Source organism: Nematolebias whitei, chromosome 2 (assembly GCF_014905685.2).
Source record: "Nematolebias whitei isolate Nwh7 chromosome 2, NemWhi1, whole genome shotgun sequence".
Taxonomy (NCBI): Eukaryota; Metazoa; Chordata; class Actinopteri; order Cyprinodontiformes; family Rivulidae; genus Nematolebias; species Nematolebias whitei.
The window spans coordinates 56,834,312-56,851,243 of NC_056499.1; the positions used below are offsets into that span (position 1 = coordinate 56,834,312).

Here is a 16,932-nt window from a genome sequence, read left to right on the forward strand (position 1 = left end):
AAAGTTTCATTTTTATCATTACATTATGGAAAATAATGACCTTTATCACAATATGATAATTTTTTGAGAAGGACCTGTATATTTGGTGTAGATAAGATGTTTTTTTCCTGGTTTCATGTTGTGGACCACTGATTGGAACGAGCTCAGTTAATCTATTATTAGTTTTATTTACAATTTGAAACATCAAACAGGCTTTCTGAAACACATTTAATTCTGTTAGCCGAAGAAGACCAAAACGATGGAATAGATGGGATGTGGGGGCGTTGTACTCGGACCATGACACGGCTCTTATTATCTTCTTTTGAAGGCTTTCAAGTTTCTTAAGATATCTAGGGTAAGTATTACACCATATAACATTACAGTATGTAAGTTGTGGCTCAATGAGAGTTGTATACATTGTTAAGAGTGTGGATAGAGGCAAATAATATCATAATTTAAAAAACAAGCCAACATTTGGACAGCTTTGTTAGCAGACACTCGATATGCAATTTAAAATTTAAGGACTCGTCTATGTGGACCCCCAGGAATTCTGTGGAACTTACTCTCATCAATTTCTCATTTTCAATTTTGAGAATTACATGATCAATTAAAAGTTTACATTTATTGGGTCTAAAGAGAATAAAATGTATTTTGTTGATATTAAGAGATAACTTGTTACTCTTGAACTAGGTATTTATTTTTTTCAGTTCTGCATTTACTATTTCCTCCAGTTCTAATTAATTTTTATGTGGGAAAAAAAACAAGTTAGTATCTTCAGCAAAAATGACCTTATGAAATACTTTGGAAGAATTTACAAGGTCATTAATATATATAATGAAAAGTAATGGTCCCAAGATTGAACCCTGGGGGACCCCATGTTTGATGTCTTGAATTTGGGATTTTTTATGATTTAGAATTACATACTATTGTCTACCAAAAAGATAAATTTTAAACCAATTGTATGCCGTTCCTCTTATCCCATAATGGTGCAGCTTACCCAATAATATATCCAAATCCACTGTATGGAAAGCCTTAGAGAGGTCCAAAAAAATGCCAACACCATAATCACCTCGTTCAATTGTATCACATATTTTTTCAGTAAGGTCCAAAATAGCCAAACTGGTAGAACTCTTTTTTTCTGAAACCATACAGCAATTTGAGAGAATCAGTTGTTTATCAAGGTATTCAGTTAATCTACTATGTACAACTCTTTTGAGTATCTTAGATAAAGTTGGAAGGACAGAAATAGGGCGGTAAGTACTAATATCATTTTTATTTCCAGATTTGTAAATTGGAATAATTTTTGCCTTTTTAGCCTTTTTAGGCACCACGCCATGGAGTAAAGATAGGTTGATGCAATGTGAAAGAGGTTTAACAATTGAGTTTGAAATTGCATGCAGGATTTTACTGCAAATCCCATCAGCTCCAGCTGTATAAGAACTCTTTAGTTTTTTAATGATTGTTTTTAGTTCATTTTCATCAGTAGGTTTCATAAAAAAGAGTGAAGGTAATTGCCTGAAAGATAATTCTTGTAAGGGTCTCCCTGGGAATGCTTGATTTTGTTAGCAAGGTTTTGACCAATAGATACAAAATAATTATTAAAACTGTCAGCACTTTGATGGAAATCTCTATTTGGAGATTCCGGGAGCACCTGAAGTTTCTGGCCCCTGTTAAGGACTTTATTTATAACTGACCAAGTCTTTTTAGAGTCACCCTGAGCTGAATTTATATAGTTAGCATAATAGTTACATTTGCTCTTTCTTATTATGTAAGTCAGTTTATTTTGGTACAAGTGATACTTCAGTTTGTTATGATTGTTAGTTTTTTTTTTTTAAAGTATCTCTTGTACATCCAACATTTTTCAGTCAGGTCATCTGGACAGTTTCCTTTTTTTTGCTGAAACATTTCACCTTCCATCCAGAAGGCTTCATCAGTCAAGGAAACGCACAACAAAACTGATTCTTCCCCTAACAGCTTACTCCAAAGTGGAACAAACCAGTTCTGTTTGTGATAAGATGGTCTCTTTGGTACGCCCCCTCCTCCATTGCCGGCCCTCTTCTTTGTTGACAGTCTTGTCAAACTGGTTGAAAACAACAAAGTCCATGCTCATAATCCAGATATACAATCCAACATTTTTCAGTCAGGTCATCTGGACATTGATGACACTTATCACTGATGAAGCCTTCTGGATGGAAGTTGAAATGTTTCAGCACAAAAAAAGAAACTGTCCAGATGGCCTGACTGAAAAATGTTGGATTGTATACCTGGATTATTGAGCATGGACTTTATCTCTTGTACAGTTTATTTTTGTTTTATAGAGTTCAGTATCCCTTTGGTAAGCCAAGGGTTTTGCTCATTTTTCCTACTGTTAACAGTCCTTTCTGGAATAGTTATGTTAATAGCTTCTGATAATTCATAAATCAGATTATTGTAAGCAGCATCGGGATCATACGCATAAAAACCACTGTGCTGGTGAAGATTCTCAGTCATCCAGGACATGATGAATTCAAAAAGCGTTCAATACAAAAACAACTGGACTTTATTTGTAACAGAAGACGTTTCGTTTCGTTCAGATGGAGAGAGAGGACAGCCTCAACATTGAAGTTTACAGGAAACCAACCCACACAGACCAGTATCTTCTGTTTGACTCCCACCATCCACTGGAACACAAACTCTCTGTCATCAGAACTTTACAACATCGGGCCGAATGCGTCCCCACAAGGACAGAAGGAAAGGAAAAGGAACTGAAACACGTTCAAGAAGCTCTTCAAACATGTGGATATCCTAACTGGGCTTTTGTCAAGTCAGTGAGGAAATCTACAAAACACACTAATAAACAGAAAAAGGAGAACAACAGACGTAAAAACATTGTCATCCCTTTTGTTGCTGGAGTATCAGAGAAATTCAGAAGGATCTTCAACAAACACAAGATCCCAGTACATTTCAAACCCAGCAGGACTCTCAGACAGAGGCTGGTCCACCCTAAGGACAAAATACCCATACACAAACAGAGTGGTGTAGTGTATGTGGTCCAGTGCAGCGAGGACTGTCCAGACCTCTACATTGGAGAAACTAAACAGCCTCTTCACAGACGCATGTCTCAACACAGGAGAGCCAGCTCCACAGGACAAGACTCAGCTGTTCACCTCCACCTCACAGATAAGGGACACTCTTTTGAGGACCAAAATGTGCACATTTTAGACCGAGAACACAGATGGTTTGAGAGGGGGGTGAAGGAAGCAATTTATGTAAAAAGAGAAAAGCCGTCTCTTAACAGAGGAGGAGGCCTCAGATTTCCACTTTCAAAAACATATAATGCAACTTTAAGACTTATTCCCAGCCAGTTTCACACCTGATGGGAACAGAGGGGCCTCGTCTGTGAATTAGAGGAACAAAGACCTACTGTTTTAGGTTTTAGGTGTGAACTGCCAATCTACATATATGTGTGTGTGTGTGTCTTATCTCACTCAGCCTTATAACCTGTATCTCTCACTCTCTGCTCTTTGAATTGAGAAAGTTCCTCGGATGAGGAGCGAAACGTCTTCTGTTACAAATAAAGTCCAGTTGTTTTTGTATTGAACGCTTTTTGAATAAAAACCACTGGTCCAAGTTTTAGTCTCTAGGCTTAGATTTAGCTGTGACAAGTAGGGCTGAAACAATTCCTCGAATCATTCAAGGACCTCGATTACAAAAAATCTTCGAGGCAAATTCATCTGCCTTGAAGCTTCGTTAAACTATTCAGAGCACTGTGGTCTAGCCGGAAGGTTTTTGTGTTACACTACGCTAGCACTCCCGCTAACGCGTATGTGCTAAGTTTGTAGCTATGGAGGGAACGGAGACTGTTTAGAAGAAGAGCCCTGAAAATAACATAAACTGTCAAAAGTTTGGGAACATTTTAGGCTAAACAGAAAAGATAAAACAGCTCAATGCTTCCAGTGCAAAGCAGAACTGGAGTAACCACAACAGCACGTCGTCCATGTTGCAGCGTCTGAAGAGAAAACACTCACTGTAGCATCAAACTGTCCGCAGCTGCAACAGGTATCATGCTCTCTGTGCAAAATACGTTAAACTAAATGTGTGATCATCTGTCATGCTATAGAATTAAAATGAGGCATATTTTTGCTAACGTTAAATCTACTGACTGATCATAGAGGCTTCCTGGCAGAGTCTGTACATGGTGCCAGGAAAAAAACTGCAGGACTTGATTCAAGTTTGTTAACGATAAAAGCAGCAACAGACTGACGCATTTATTTATTGATGAACTTCCATCCTGACTTAAATGACATATTTAGGGAGAATATTTCAAGTGTAAATGTATTTACATGAGTTAGTAGGGTTTTTTTCTTCTTCTTGCTACTGTTTATGACTGAAAACTGTGATTTATCTGCATTTATTACTTCTGTCATATTTGTTTATAGCTCAGCAATCAGGACTCAATAATAATACAGTCTGCAGAACTCAATGTACAAACTCAAACTTTACATTATCTATCTTACTCACTTTCTAACATAAAGATTAATTCAGTTTTACAATCCATAACAATTATTTACAGCATTTAGATTTTTATGTGATGGTTAAAAATAATTCAGTGACAGTTTTAATTAAGGCTGTTTAGTTTCCCCAATTTTCACCACCACCACCTCCAGACCTCTACATTGGAGAAACTAAACAGCCTCTTCACAGACGCATGGCTCAACACAGGAGAGCCAGCTCCTCTGGACAAGACTCAGCTGTTCACCTCCACCTCACAGATAAGGGACACTCTTTTGAGGACATTTTGGACCGAGAACACAGATGGTTTGAGAGGGGGGTGAAGGAAGCAATTTATGTAAAAAGAGAAAAGCCGTCTCTTAACAGAGGAGGAGGCCTCAGATTTCATCTTTCAAAAACCTATAATGCAACTTTAAAACAGATTCCCAGCCGGTTTTCACACCTGATGGGAACAGAGGGGCCTCGTCAGTGAATTAGAGGAACAAAGACTTTAAGAAACCTCTACTGTTAAGGTGTGGAGGTGTGACTTGTCAATCTACATGTGTGTGTGTCTTATCTCACTCAGCCTTATAACCTGAATCTCTCACTCTCTGCTCTTTGAATTGAGAAAGCTCCTCGGATGAGGAGCGAAACGTCTTCTGTTACTAATAAAGTCCAGTTGTTTTTGTATTGAACGTTTTTTGAACCCTCTTCTGATCTGTACGATTCACGTAAATGACATGTTTTAGTTTGAAATCGGCAAATTTCACCAAAAAGCCACTAGTTTGCAGGTAACTGCGTCACAGGCTTGAAGTAGAAATGCATTTTGGGTTTCTTCTTTCACTTTTTCTCTCTCTCTACTTTTGACTGTCAACTCGTCTCGTTTCACAGAGCGGCGCACCGCAGCAGCAACACAGGCAGGAGCCAGCAGTGTTGGCTTTTCAAAATAAAGATTGTTTTAACATTTCACGATATTTAAATTTATTTCAATTCTATATCAACTTTTATTCTGAAGGGGTGACAGCCTGAATTAACTATGGCAGTGCGCCACGGAAATTTACATGTAGAGGAAACCCTGGTATGTGTACCTCGTTTATCGCCGGGGATCCGTTGTTCAGTTGATCTGAGCAAGTAAAATCTACGGCAGATAGACTTTTTTTCTTTCTGATTCTTCAAGATGATTGAGGAACTTAAAAAAATAAATGAAGTATATTTTTGGTTCAACTTGCTAGTATTAACATGACCAGTATTTGTCTAATTTACACTTAACCTGATGTTCTTGTCTATATAAAGGAATCGTGCTCTCCGTAAGTGTTTAAAGAGATTTTGAGGAGAAGTATGCATCAGAGTCTTGCATCTAGCTCTTGAAATGTTGTCCTTTGTTTTTGATGTTTGGTATGTCTTCCTGAATTACTCACCATCTGTCGCTACCTCTCGTTGATGCTTAACAACCCACCCCCTCATTGCTGATCCTGAGCAGCTTGACCTCAATATGAAGTGTTGATCAAGTATTTTTGCTTACAGTAAATTGGGTTAGGTTTGACTCAGTACACTAGAAAATATGTTCATATGTAATGCAACTTTAAAAAAAATTGCGGTTAAGAATGATTAAGTTTTATCTGGTTAACTGTTGTTTAATGAAACCAAACATTAACTGAAACAAACCAGTTCCTTAATAAAAATGGTTTTTGGTGTCTCAAAGATTGGGCTTCCGACAGGCCACAGCGCTCTTACACAACTTTTTCCAGTTTGTAAGTTGTTCCATGTAGGTATGTTAAATCCAGCTCACATGATTCCTTGGCTTTGTGTGTAGCAGTTTGCAGGATGTAAGCCCCTTGGTGTTGAAGGTGGCTCATAAGTACCCAGACTTACTGTAGCTGCAGCATATTATAAATAACACAAGACACCCAGTCTTCTGATTAATCAGAGTTTCTCTATTCTTTGCCCAACATTGCTTGTGTATCTTAACTCAAATATTGGCCATTATGTTGCAAGACCAGTGTGATATGGGTAGCACCTACAGTGCTGCTTGAAAGTTTGTGAGGTCTTATAATCTTCTATACTTCTGCATAAATATGACCTAAAACATCATCAGGTTTTCACACGAGTCCTAAAAAGAGATAAAGAGAACCCAGTTAAACAAGTGAGACAAAAATATTACATATTTGAAAGTGGTAAAAGTATGTGAACCTTTGCCGGTCGAAGCAGATGGCCGCTTGTCCATTCTGCTAAAGGTCTCTTCCTCATGAGGGAGTTTTTTCTTTCCACTGTCTCCGTCATGCTTGCTCAAGATGCCATTTTTGCGATGGAGTTAAACTCAGAGCAGTCTGCTCCTCAGATAAATAATGTTAAATTTGTATTTTTATATATGAATGTTTCTGTTCAGTGCTCTGAGAAGACTTCTGTTGTGACTTGGCGCTTTATGAATAAACTGAATTGAATTGAATTGCTTTCAGTATCTGGTGCCCCCCGCCCCGCAGCAACCAAACGTTTCCACTAAAGCCTTCGGTATACTTGGGTGTACTTCAGTCCGTGGAGGTCCGCGCGTAACGGATTAGAGTTGAATCGCTCAGTTTTTACGACCACGTACTGATCCACAGACCACGTGGAGATGGGCAATATGGACCAAAATTAATATCTCAATATTTTTATGATAAATCGCAATATACGATGTGTGGATTTTTTTTTTCTTTACATAAAGTAATAACAAAAATATGTTTCTGAGTCAAAGCTTTGTCCCAATTGTCACACAGGCACATTTATTAACAAACAGCTGTAACTGTACAAAATAACTATCTCAAAAATAAACTATTTACATATATTAGTTTATTTTTTAGACATTCATTTACATATATTAAGTAATAATCTTCTTCAGCCGGGGGCAGCTGTGGCTGAAAGCCTAGAGCAGTCATCCTCCAATGGCAGAGTTGGGGGTTCGATTCCACCGGTAGTCACATGCTGAAGTGTCCCTAGGCAAGACACTGAACCCCTCCGATGTGTGTCCCATCGGCGTATGAATGTGATAAAGTTCTGATTATTATTTGTAGAGATCTAGTAGAGGGCATGAGTGGGTAAATGAGGACACAGATTGTATAGTAAAGAGCTTTGAGTGTCTTGATAAGACAGAAAGGAGCTATAAGTGCAGTCCATTCAGCTGCGCCGCCTTCACGTTAGTAAGCATGAGTGAAGCTGCGGTAAAGTGAGCCTCCACTCGGAACCATGAAGCTGCAGCTCTGAGTTTTTTTTCAGCCTGCTTCCTTAAAACAAACCACAAGTCAGAGCTCATTTAGCCGTGCTGTGCTTTATGAGAGGAAAGGTGAAAGGTGGCGACATTAATAAATCAGCAGCTTATCATATCGCTAAACACAAAGGTCCCAGTCTCAGCTATGGAACAGCGGCTAAAGTGTTAGCCGTCTTGTTTAGCGGGCACCACACCCCTGGTTGAACGCGACCACTCGAGCGGCCAAACGTCTATGCAGGAGAGCTGAACGCAAGTGGAAAAAGGACAAATTACAGGTATCTTTTATTATGTTAAAAACATGTTTGAAAGATTATCAGAGCATCGTTAAATCTGAAAAGAACAAATACTTCTCCCAAATCATTGCTTCAAACAGTCAAAATCCCCGTGTTCTTTTAAATACCATAAATTCCATTTTAAACGTGCCTCGGTCTGCCAGCATGGAGGCCTCCGTTGACATCTGCAACGACTTTACCAGATACTTTGCTGATAAGGTAGAGTTGATTAGGTCATCCATCCCCCAGTCCACAACTGACCCCTCTGTCTTTGTTCCTTGCTCAGCTTGAACCCATTTCACTCCCATTTCTAAACAAAGTCGTTGATCAGATGAAACCCTCCGGTTCCCCTGCTGACCCCATTCCTGCGTCGTTTTTCAAACAAGTTCTACCCACGATTGGACCCTCTGTTCTTACTATTGTAAATAGTAGTATTATGACAAGTGTGGTTCCCAATGTTTTCAAACATGCTGTAGTTCATCCGTTAATTAAGAAACCTGGACTTGACCCTTCGACTTGTTCAAATTTCAGACCAATCTCAAAACTTCCCTTCCTGTCCAAAATCCTGGAGAAAATAGTTCTCATTCAATTAAACAAGTTTTTGAATGAGAACAGAATCTTCGATATTTTTCAATCTGGATTTAAACAACTCCACAGCACTGAAACACCATTAGTAAGGGTTTGTAACGACATTATGATCTCAAACGATTCTGGTCAATTTGTGGTACTTGTGCTCCTGGACCTTACTGCTGCTTTTGATACTGTTGACCACAGTATCCTTATATCACGGCTGGAACAGTGGGTTGGGATCACAGGTGCTGCATTAGAATGGTTCCGCTCATACCCGAGTGGTAGGAGCTTCTGTGTCAAGGTTGGTAACAATGCATCCGCCTCATTACCTCTTTCATGTGGGGTCCCACAGGGTTCGATTCTTGGACCCCTTCTGTTCTCACTTTATTTGCTCCCACTGGGGTCCATCCTGAGGAAACATGGTCTTTCATTCCATTGCTATGCTGATGACTGCCAGATCTACCTGCCTGTGAAACCAGCAAGTGTTTGCTCCAATCATCCTCTGTTAAAATGTCTGGATGACATTAGGGCCTGGATGGCTTCAAATTTCTTAAGTTTTAACAATGAAAAGACCAAAGTCATTTTCTTTAGCCCTAGCTCAACTGCCACCACTGATCCTGTCAACCTGGACTCTCTTCAGCCATATCTGAAGCAGTCTGGTAAAAATCTCGGTATGGTTTTAGACTCTGACTTCAAGTTTGACAATCAAATCAACTCTGTTCTGCAGAAAAGCTCCTTCCAACTCAGACAGGTAGCTAAGCTCAAGCCAGTGTTGTCCAGACCCGACCTTGAGAAACTAGTTCATGCCTTTGTCACGACCCGATTGGCCTATTGCAATGCACTGTATGCTGGGATCAGCCAGGCCTCCATCTCACGTCTTCACGTTCTAGAATTGCGCTGCTCAAGGTGGCTGCATGTTGGAGCAGCTCTGTTATGTTCATTCTGAGATTTTGCTTTTGGAAACTTTAATTCCTCTTTTTCTGGATGTAAATCACATTTTCTGGATGATTGTTTCCTCTGGTATCAGATGCTGTGCAGCTGGAAGGATTTTTACTGAAACTTTTTTAGTTTTGGACATTTGTTATGATGCGTAACCATGGCAACAAGGCAGTTTTCTACAACCAACAGCAGCTGATTAACATCTCAAAAGCTCAAATAATATCTCAACTAAAGCCCCAAATCTCAAATGAGTTGAAAAGGATGTTCTGTGGAAGCATTCTCATCTACCTGCCAGCTGTGCTCGAGTGCCTGACCACTGAGATCCTGGAACTAGCAGGAAACACAGCTCATGACAGTGGAAGAACAGGAGCATCTCTTGGCACCTACTGTTGGCTGTCCGCAGCGACGAGGAGCTCGGCAGACTGCTGGGAGGAGTGGCCATCGCTCTGGGAGGAGTTCTGCCCGGCATTTGGGTGGTCCTACAGCCCGGGGGAACTGAGAGGCCAGCCGAGTCTGGGTGGACGGATTGGACGGCATCTGCAGCCAGTTTCTTAGGATCCACTGTGAGATGGACCTTTACAAGAGATCCTTCCTTTCTACAGTCATCAGCATCTATAACATCTCTTAATGAAACTAGGATAACGAGTTACAACAACAAATAATTTCCCTTTGGGATTAATAAAGTATTTTTGAATTGAATTGAATTGAATTCAGCTCGTCCAGAATGCTGCTGCTCTGCTTTTAACCGGAACACGTAGGTCTGAACATATTACACCAGTTCTGTCCTCCCTTCACTGGCTCCCTGTTCATGCGAGGATAGTTTTTAAAATTCTTCTGCTGACCTTCAAATGCCTAAATGGCCTTGCACCCCTTTACCTCTCTGAGCTTCTGGAACCTTACGATCCCTCTCGGGCCCTCAGATCATCTGATCAGCTGTTTTTGGCTGTTCCAAAAACAAGACTGAAGATCAGAGGAGGTCGGGCTTTTTCAGTCATGAGCCCCAAACTCTGGAACAACCTGCCCCCCAACATCAGGCAGGCCACCTCCCTTCCTCACTTCAAATCTCTGCTAAAAACACATCTGTTCTCTCAGGCATTTCATACAGTGTAAATTGATTTAGTCTTTTTTAATCTGTGACCCTATGTTTTAAATGCTTTTTATTAATTCTTCAGTTATTATCATTATTAGTGTATTGTATATATATGTTTATATATTTTTCTCTTTAATTTACTCATTGATTGATTGATTGATTGATTGATTGATTGATTGATTGATTGGTTGGTTGTTGTTGTTGTTGTTGTTGTTGTTGTTGTTGTTGTTGTTGTTGTTGTTGTTGTTGTTGTTGTTGTTGTTGTTGTTGTTGTTGTTGTTGTTAAGCACTTTGATAACAGGCTCTGTTTTAAATGTGCTCTATAAATAAAGTTGACTTGACTTGTTTGCCGCTAAGGACCTCTGACTGTTTGCTCAACAGCAGCTAATCTGCTCTTCATATCTGCCATGTTTATTTGTGCTAAACGTCTCCGCCCACCTCCTGCAGGAGCAGGAGGGGGGAGCAGCTGAGGGGCTGGGTTTGTGTTCAGTAGCTATGTTTACATGCGCAGAATTCTTTGACCGGATTGAAATGTGTTCTGTTTGAATAATTCAAATGTATTGTTTACATGGGCACAATCTGTTCATGACGAGCGTTTACCTGCAGCGGGCTTTGTTCTGAACAGCAGTACTGACATGCGCAGAGTGGTAAACTCTCCTTCAAAAAACCACAGAAGAAGAAGTTCTACTTCCGGGTGAATGTAAACAAACCTGAGCACCCAAAATGGACCCGCGACAGGTTTTAATGACGGTGGAGACGTTACTGCACTCCCTGACTGAGCTACAGGTGATACAGATCATTTTGAGCTCTTTCAAAGTTTCTAGTAGAAATGTTGTATCTCTCACCGACCAGTTTTGCTTCCCTGACATGCTAATATTATTAGCATTAGCCAGGCGGAAATGGCAAAGTCGCACATGTGCAGTCAGGTCAGTTTTTCACGATGAGATAAAAACGAACAGATCAAGCGTTTACATGCGCACCGATCGGGTTACGGATCATTGTAAACCACCCGTTTCGTTCTGATCACAAATTATATCGATCGCGCCAAATACACAAAAAAATAACCCGAACGGAGTGTTTACATGACACACTTTTATTCCGACCGGCCATTTGATCCGGTTACTTATGTCCATGTAAACATACTGAGTGAGGGAGAAGGAGGTGGGCGAGTGGAAGAAAGAAGGCAGCTGGAGGATTTTCAAGTATAAAATTATATCGTTTTTATGGAGATAGTCTCAATTTATATAGCCAAAAAAACAAAAAAAATTGAGCCGGCTTGCCTTAGTGTTGCCGTATTCTGACACATGCGCAAAACGCTGTGTTCCGTCGAAAGTTTTTTTTTTCCTCGAAAGTTAAAGTAAGCGTTGGTCAGCTTTAGAGAAACCTGCTCTCTGATCTGTGAAAAGAACGCTGTGTTGTGTGATTTTACTGCGAGACCCTCTGGTCAAAGCCACAGACTCATTTTGTGTCAGCTCTCCTTAAAGCAGGAGGAGGCGCCCACTAGAGGTTTGGAGGGTGAAGTGTTTCAGTGTTCACTTGCTGCTCTGTTGCTGTTCATTTATTAAGTAAGATTGGAAACTGTTAAGAGTTAACAACATATATTCTTTTTTTTAAAACATATGGCTAAAACTACATTTGATATGTTTTGCACTGCTTTGCACTACAAGAAAGAAGCCCAATACTTGATTTGTTTATTATTTAAAAACTCTCTGGACCTAGTAGTGACATTTTCTTAATTCAAAATATATGATGGCAAAAGGACACCCTATGCTTTTTTAAATTCCTATTGCAAGCTTTATACCAAAAACATATTGCGATATATATTATTATCGCCACCCTTCACAATACATATTGTGATATGAATTTTATGCCATATCGCACATCTGATGACACCATGACTGAAAATGTGAGAAATGAAGAAATTTGTCACAAGAGAATTAAAATCAGGTCCAACGTGGCTGCTGGAGGGTCTAGAGATTTCCTGGTGGGCTAATATAATGTGTGGGCTGCAGGACCAGTGCTCCCTGTTTTTTTTTTGTTTTTTTTAGAACTTTTTATTAACAACATATAAACACAGAACACTGCTGTGGCTGGAGCTGCCAGTTCTGTTTTTTTTTTTTTGGTGACCTGTCGATCAATCCAGTAGACTTGTCAGCAAATGACCAATCAGCGACCTCAATTTGTCCCGAAGGTAAACGCCCCTTGTCTGCAGAGCTGGTCTGCAGCCGCTCAGGGTGGACGCTTAGTATGAAGTCTCAACCCTCTGTGGACAGTGCGCACAGTTTCCGTGCGGTTGACAGGATGCGCAAATATTCTGGAGCCTTAACTGTTGATCAGTCCTGCTCACCAGCTTGGAGGAGTTCGAGCCCCTTCCTCCATGCAGAACAGCTTCAGCTCTGGATGTTAGTGGTTTTCTCACATTAATTGTTCACTTCAGGTTCTTCCACATCTGGATTGGATGAAGGTCAGGACTTTGACTTGGCCATTCCAAAACAGGAACTTTATACTTCTTGAACTATTCTTTGGTAGAACCACTTGTATGCTTAGGATCATTGTCTTGCTACATGACCCACCTTCTCTGCTTTTAGTTTTCTCTTACTAATGTTTTATTTATTTGTTATTACTGTATTTTCTGCCGTACTAGTCGCTCTACCCTATAAGTCGCATTAGTCCATATTTGTCTCATAAAGTGGAAAAATCCATAAATATGTTGCTTTGTCATATATGTTGCATCTATTATGCGTCACCACTGACGCGTCACGTTTGTTACACGTCACCGCTGACAACCCGGAAATGTGGGCCGAACCCGGAAATGTGGGCCGGTGTTGTGTCAAAAATTGATGGCTGTCAAATGGCGGCCGCGGGAGCGTGCACGGGAGGACTTTTAACAAGAATTTATCAAGATTAACACGTTAAAACATTATTTGTTTGCTCCAAATTATAGAAAATGTGTGTCTCAGTCTAACGTTTGCTTAATAAATGCACTTTGACCGTCAAATCAGCTGCATTTCAAAAGCCAACACACGGAAGTAATCGCGTGCACGTGATGAGTTGCTGTACAAATTTAACAAGATAAACGCCTAAAAACAATTATTTGTTTGCTCGAAATTATAGCAAAGGTGTGTCTCAATCTAACGTTTGCTTAATAAATGCACTTTAATGGTCAAATCAGCTGCATTTCAATGCAAGAGTTGGGGGTTCGAATCCACTAGCAGTCATACGCCGAAGTGTCCCTGGGCAAGACACTGAACCCATCATAGCCTCTGGTGTGTGTCCCATCGGTGTATGAATGTGATAAATCACTGATTTGGGTCTTTAGATTGATTTGTTGAATTAGCTTTGTAGATCTAGTATAGAGCTGTATGAATGGGTCAATGAGGCACAGATTGTTGTAAAGAGCTTTAAGTATCTTGATAAGATAGAAAGGTGCTATATAAGTACAGTCCATATTAACTGCTCATTTCTTTCACATTGTGGTTGCAGATGATGTGTGAGGTGATGCCCACCATCAGCGAGGCTGAAGGTGGGGGGAACGGCAGCGGGCGGCGTGGTTCGGGTTCCCCCTTGCAGTCAGACTCTGAGGGACACTTTGAGTCGTTGATGGTGTCTATGTTGGAGGAGAGGGATCGTCTTCTTGACACTCTGAGAGAAACTCAGGAGAATCTGGGCCTGACTCAGGGCAAACTGCATGAAGTGAGCCATGAGAGGGATTCCCTGCAGCGCCAGTTGAACACTGCTTTACCACAGGTGAGTTGCATGTGCTTTACATTATTATTTAAAACAAGAGAAAGAGAGATGAATAAATCCAGTGATGCATGTGAAACTGGAGTTGGGCTATTTGCTATTGTGGTGATTGGCCACCATTAGTCCAACAACAGACAGCTGGCAATCTAAATTAATGGCAGCTATAAGCAAGATCCTTTGAAATCTTTTATGCGTTTCAGGTTTTTTTTTCTTGAATTTTATATTTAACGGCTTTACCTTTTTTCTTTCTATTCTTTTCCAATTTTGTAAGAAATTTATTACAAACCGGATTCCAAAAAAGTTGGGACACTAAACAAATTGTGAATAAAACCTGAATGCAATGATGTGGAGGTGCCAACATCTAATATTTTATTCAGAATAGAACACAAATCACAGATCAGAAGTTTAAACTGAGTGAATGTATCATTTTAAGGGAAAAATCTGTTGTTTCCAAATTTCATGGCATCAACAAATCCCAAAAAAGTTGGGACAAGTCCATTTTTACCACTTCTACTTACAACATTCAACAGACGTCTGGGGACAGAGGAGACCAGTTTCTCAAGTTTAGAAATAGGAATGCTCTCCCATTCATGTCTAATACAGGCCTCTAACTGTTCAATCGTCTTGGGCCTTCTTTGTTGCACCTTCCTCTTTATGATGCGCCAAATGTTCTCTATAGATGAAAGATCTGGACTGCAGGCTGGCCATTTCAGTACCCGGATCCTTCTCCTACGTAGCCATGATGTTGTGATTGCTGCAGAATGTGGTCTGGCATTATCGTGTTGAAAAATGCAGGGTCTTCCCTGAAAGAGATGACGTCTAGATGGGAGCATATGTTGTTCTAGAACCTGAACATAGTTCTCTGCATTAATGGTGCCTTTCCAGACATGCAAGCTGCCCATGCCACAAGCGCTCATGCAACCCCATACCATCAGTGATGCAGGCTTCTGAGCGGAGCGTTGATAACAACTTGGGCTATCCTTGTCCTCTCTGGTCCGGATGACATGGTGTCCCAGTGTTCCATAAAGAACTTCAAATCGTGACTCATCTGACCACAGAACAGTCTTCCATTTTGCCACACTCCATTTTAAATGACCCCTGGCCCAGTGCAAACGTTTGAGCTTGTAGAGCTTGCTTAGAAATGGCTTCCTCTTTGCACTGTAGAGTTTCAGCTGGCAACGACGGATGGCACGGTGGATTGTGTTCACTGACGATGCTTTCTGGAAGTATTCCTGAGCCCATTCTGTTATTTCCTTGACAGTGGCATTCCTGTTTGAGGTGCAGTGACGTTTAAGGGCCCGGAGATCATGAGCATCCAGTAGAGTTTTACGACCTTGACCCTTACACACAGCGAATGTTCCAGATTCTCTGAATCTTTTGATGATGTTATGCACGGTTGATGATGATAACTTAAAAGTCTTTGCTATTTTACGCTGGGTAACACCATTCTGGTATTGCTGCACTATCTTTCTGTGCAACAATGGTGGAATTGTTGATCCTCTTACCATCTTGGCTTCTGATAGACACTGACACTCTGAGAAGCTCTTTTTATACCCAATCATGTTGTCAATTGACCTAATTAGTGGTAATTGGTCTTCCAGCTGTTCGTTATATGCTCAATTTCCTTTTTCCAGCCACTTATTGCTACTTGTCCCAACTTTTTTGGGATTTGTTGACACTCTGAAATTTTGAATCAACATATTTTTCCTTTAAAATGTTACATTTACTCAGATTAAACTTTTGATCTGTCGTCTGTTATATTACGAATAAAATATTGACATTTGCCATCTCCACATCATTCCATTCAGTTTTTATTCACAATTTGTTTAGTGTCCCAACTTTTTTGGAATCTGGTTTGTACACCTATCCGTGTAGATTTTAATATAATTCATAGCACAGTCAGTGAGTGAGTTAATGTCCTGCCCATGTGCATCACAGAAGACATCCCAGTCAGTTGTATCAAAGCAGTCTTGCAGGGCCTCCATAGCTTCCTGTGACCACCTGCGTACAGTTCTCAGTCACTAGTTTCCGCTGGACTGCAGGGATGTATTGGGGCTTGAGGTAGACTAGATTGTGGTCTGATTCGCCGGGGGGGGGAGGGGGTAGAGCTATGGCACTGTATGTTTCTTTCACATTAGCATACAGCAGATCCAATGCTTTATTTTCTCTAATTTTACAGTCAACAAACTGTTTGAATTTGGGCAAGGATGAGTTCATTGTGACATGATTAAAATCACCAGAAAAAGCCATGAAGGCATCAGGGTGCAGAGACTGTAGTCTTGCAGTGATTGATATGATGATGTCATCAGCCCGCAACACTTCAGCAGTTGGAGGAATGTAAACACAGACAATTATGACGTGTGGAAACTCACATGGGAGATAATATGGTCTGAGACCGATTGCTATCGGTTCAGTGTCCGGGCTGCAGACACGCTCCTTCACTGTGATGTGTTGGGGGTTGCACCATTTCTTGTTAATGTAAATTGCACCAATGAAGCCTCCTGAAATGCAGGCTGACTCCTCATGAGTGCCGTTAGTTCGTCCGTCTTATTTACTAGCGAGCAGACGTTCCCCATGATAATGGATAGAAGGTAGGGTTTATACTTCCTCTTATCCAGATGTCATCT

General features: G+C 40.5%; 1 protein-coding gene across 1 annotated transcript in view; it reads left to right on the top strand.

Annotated features, from left to right (window-relative positions):
• LOC119424952 (liprin-alpha-1) overlaps window positions 1-16,932 on the top strand; it is a 229,419-nt gene that overhangs the window by 13,400 nt on the left and 199,087 nt on the right. Inside the window, exon 2 of the mRNA XM_037692477.1 lies at window positions 14,045-14,308. Within this exon, the coding sequence (XP_037548405.1) occupies window positions 14,045-14,308 (264 nt within the window). The remainder of the gene's footprint in view (window positions 1-14,044; window positions 14,309-16,932) is intronic.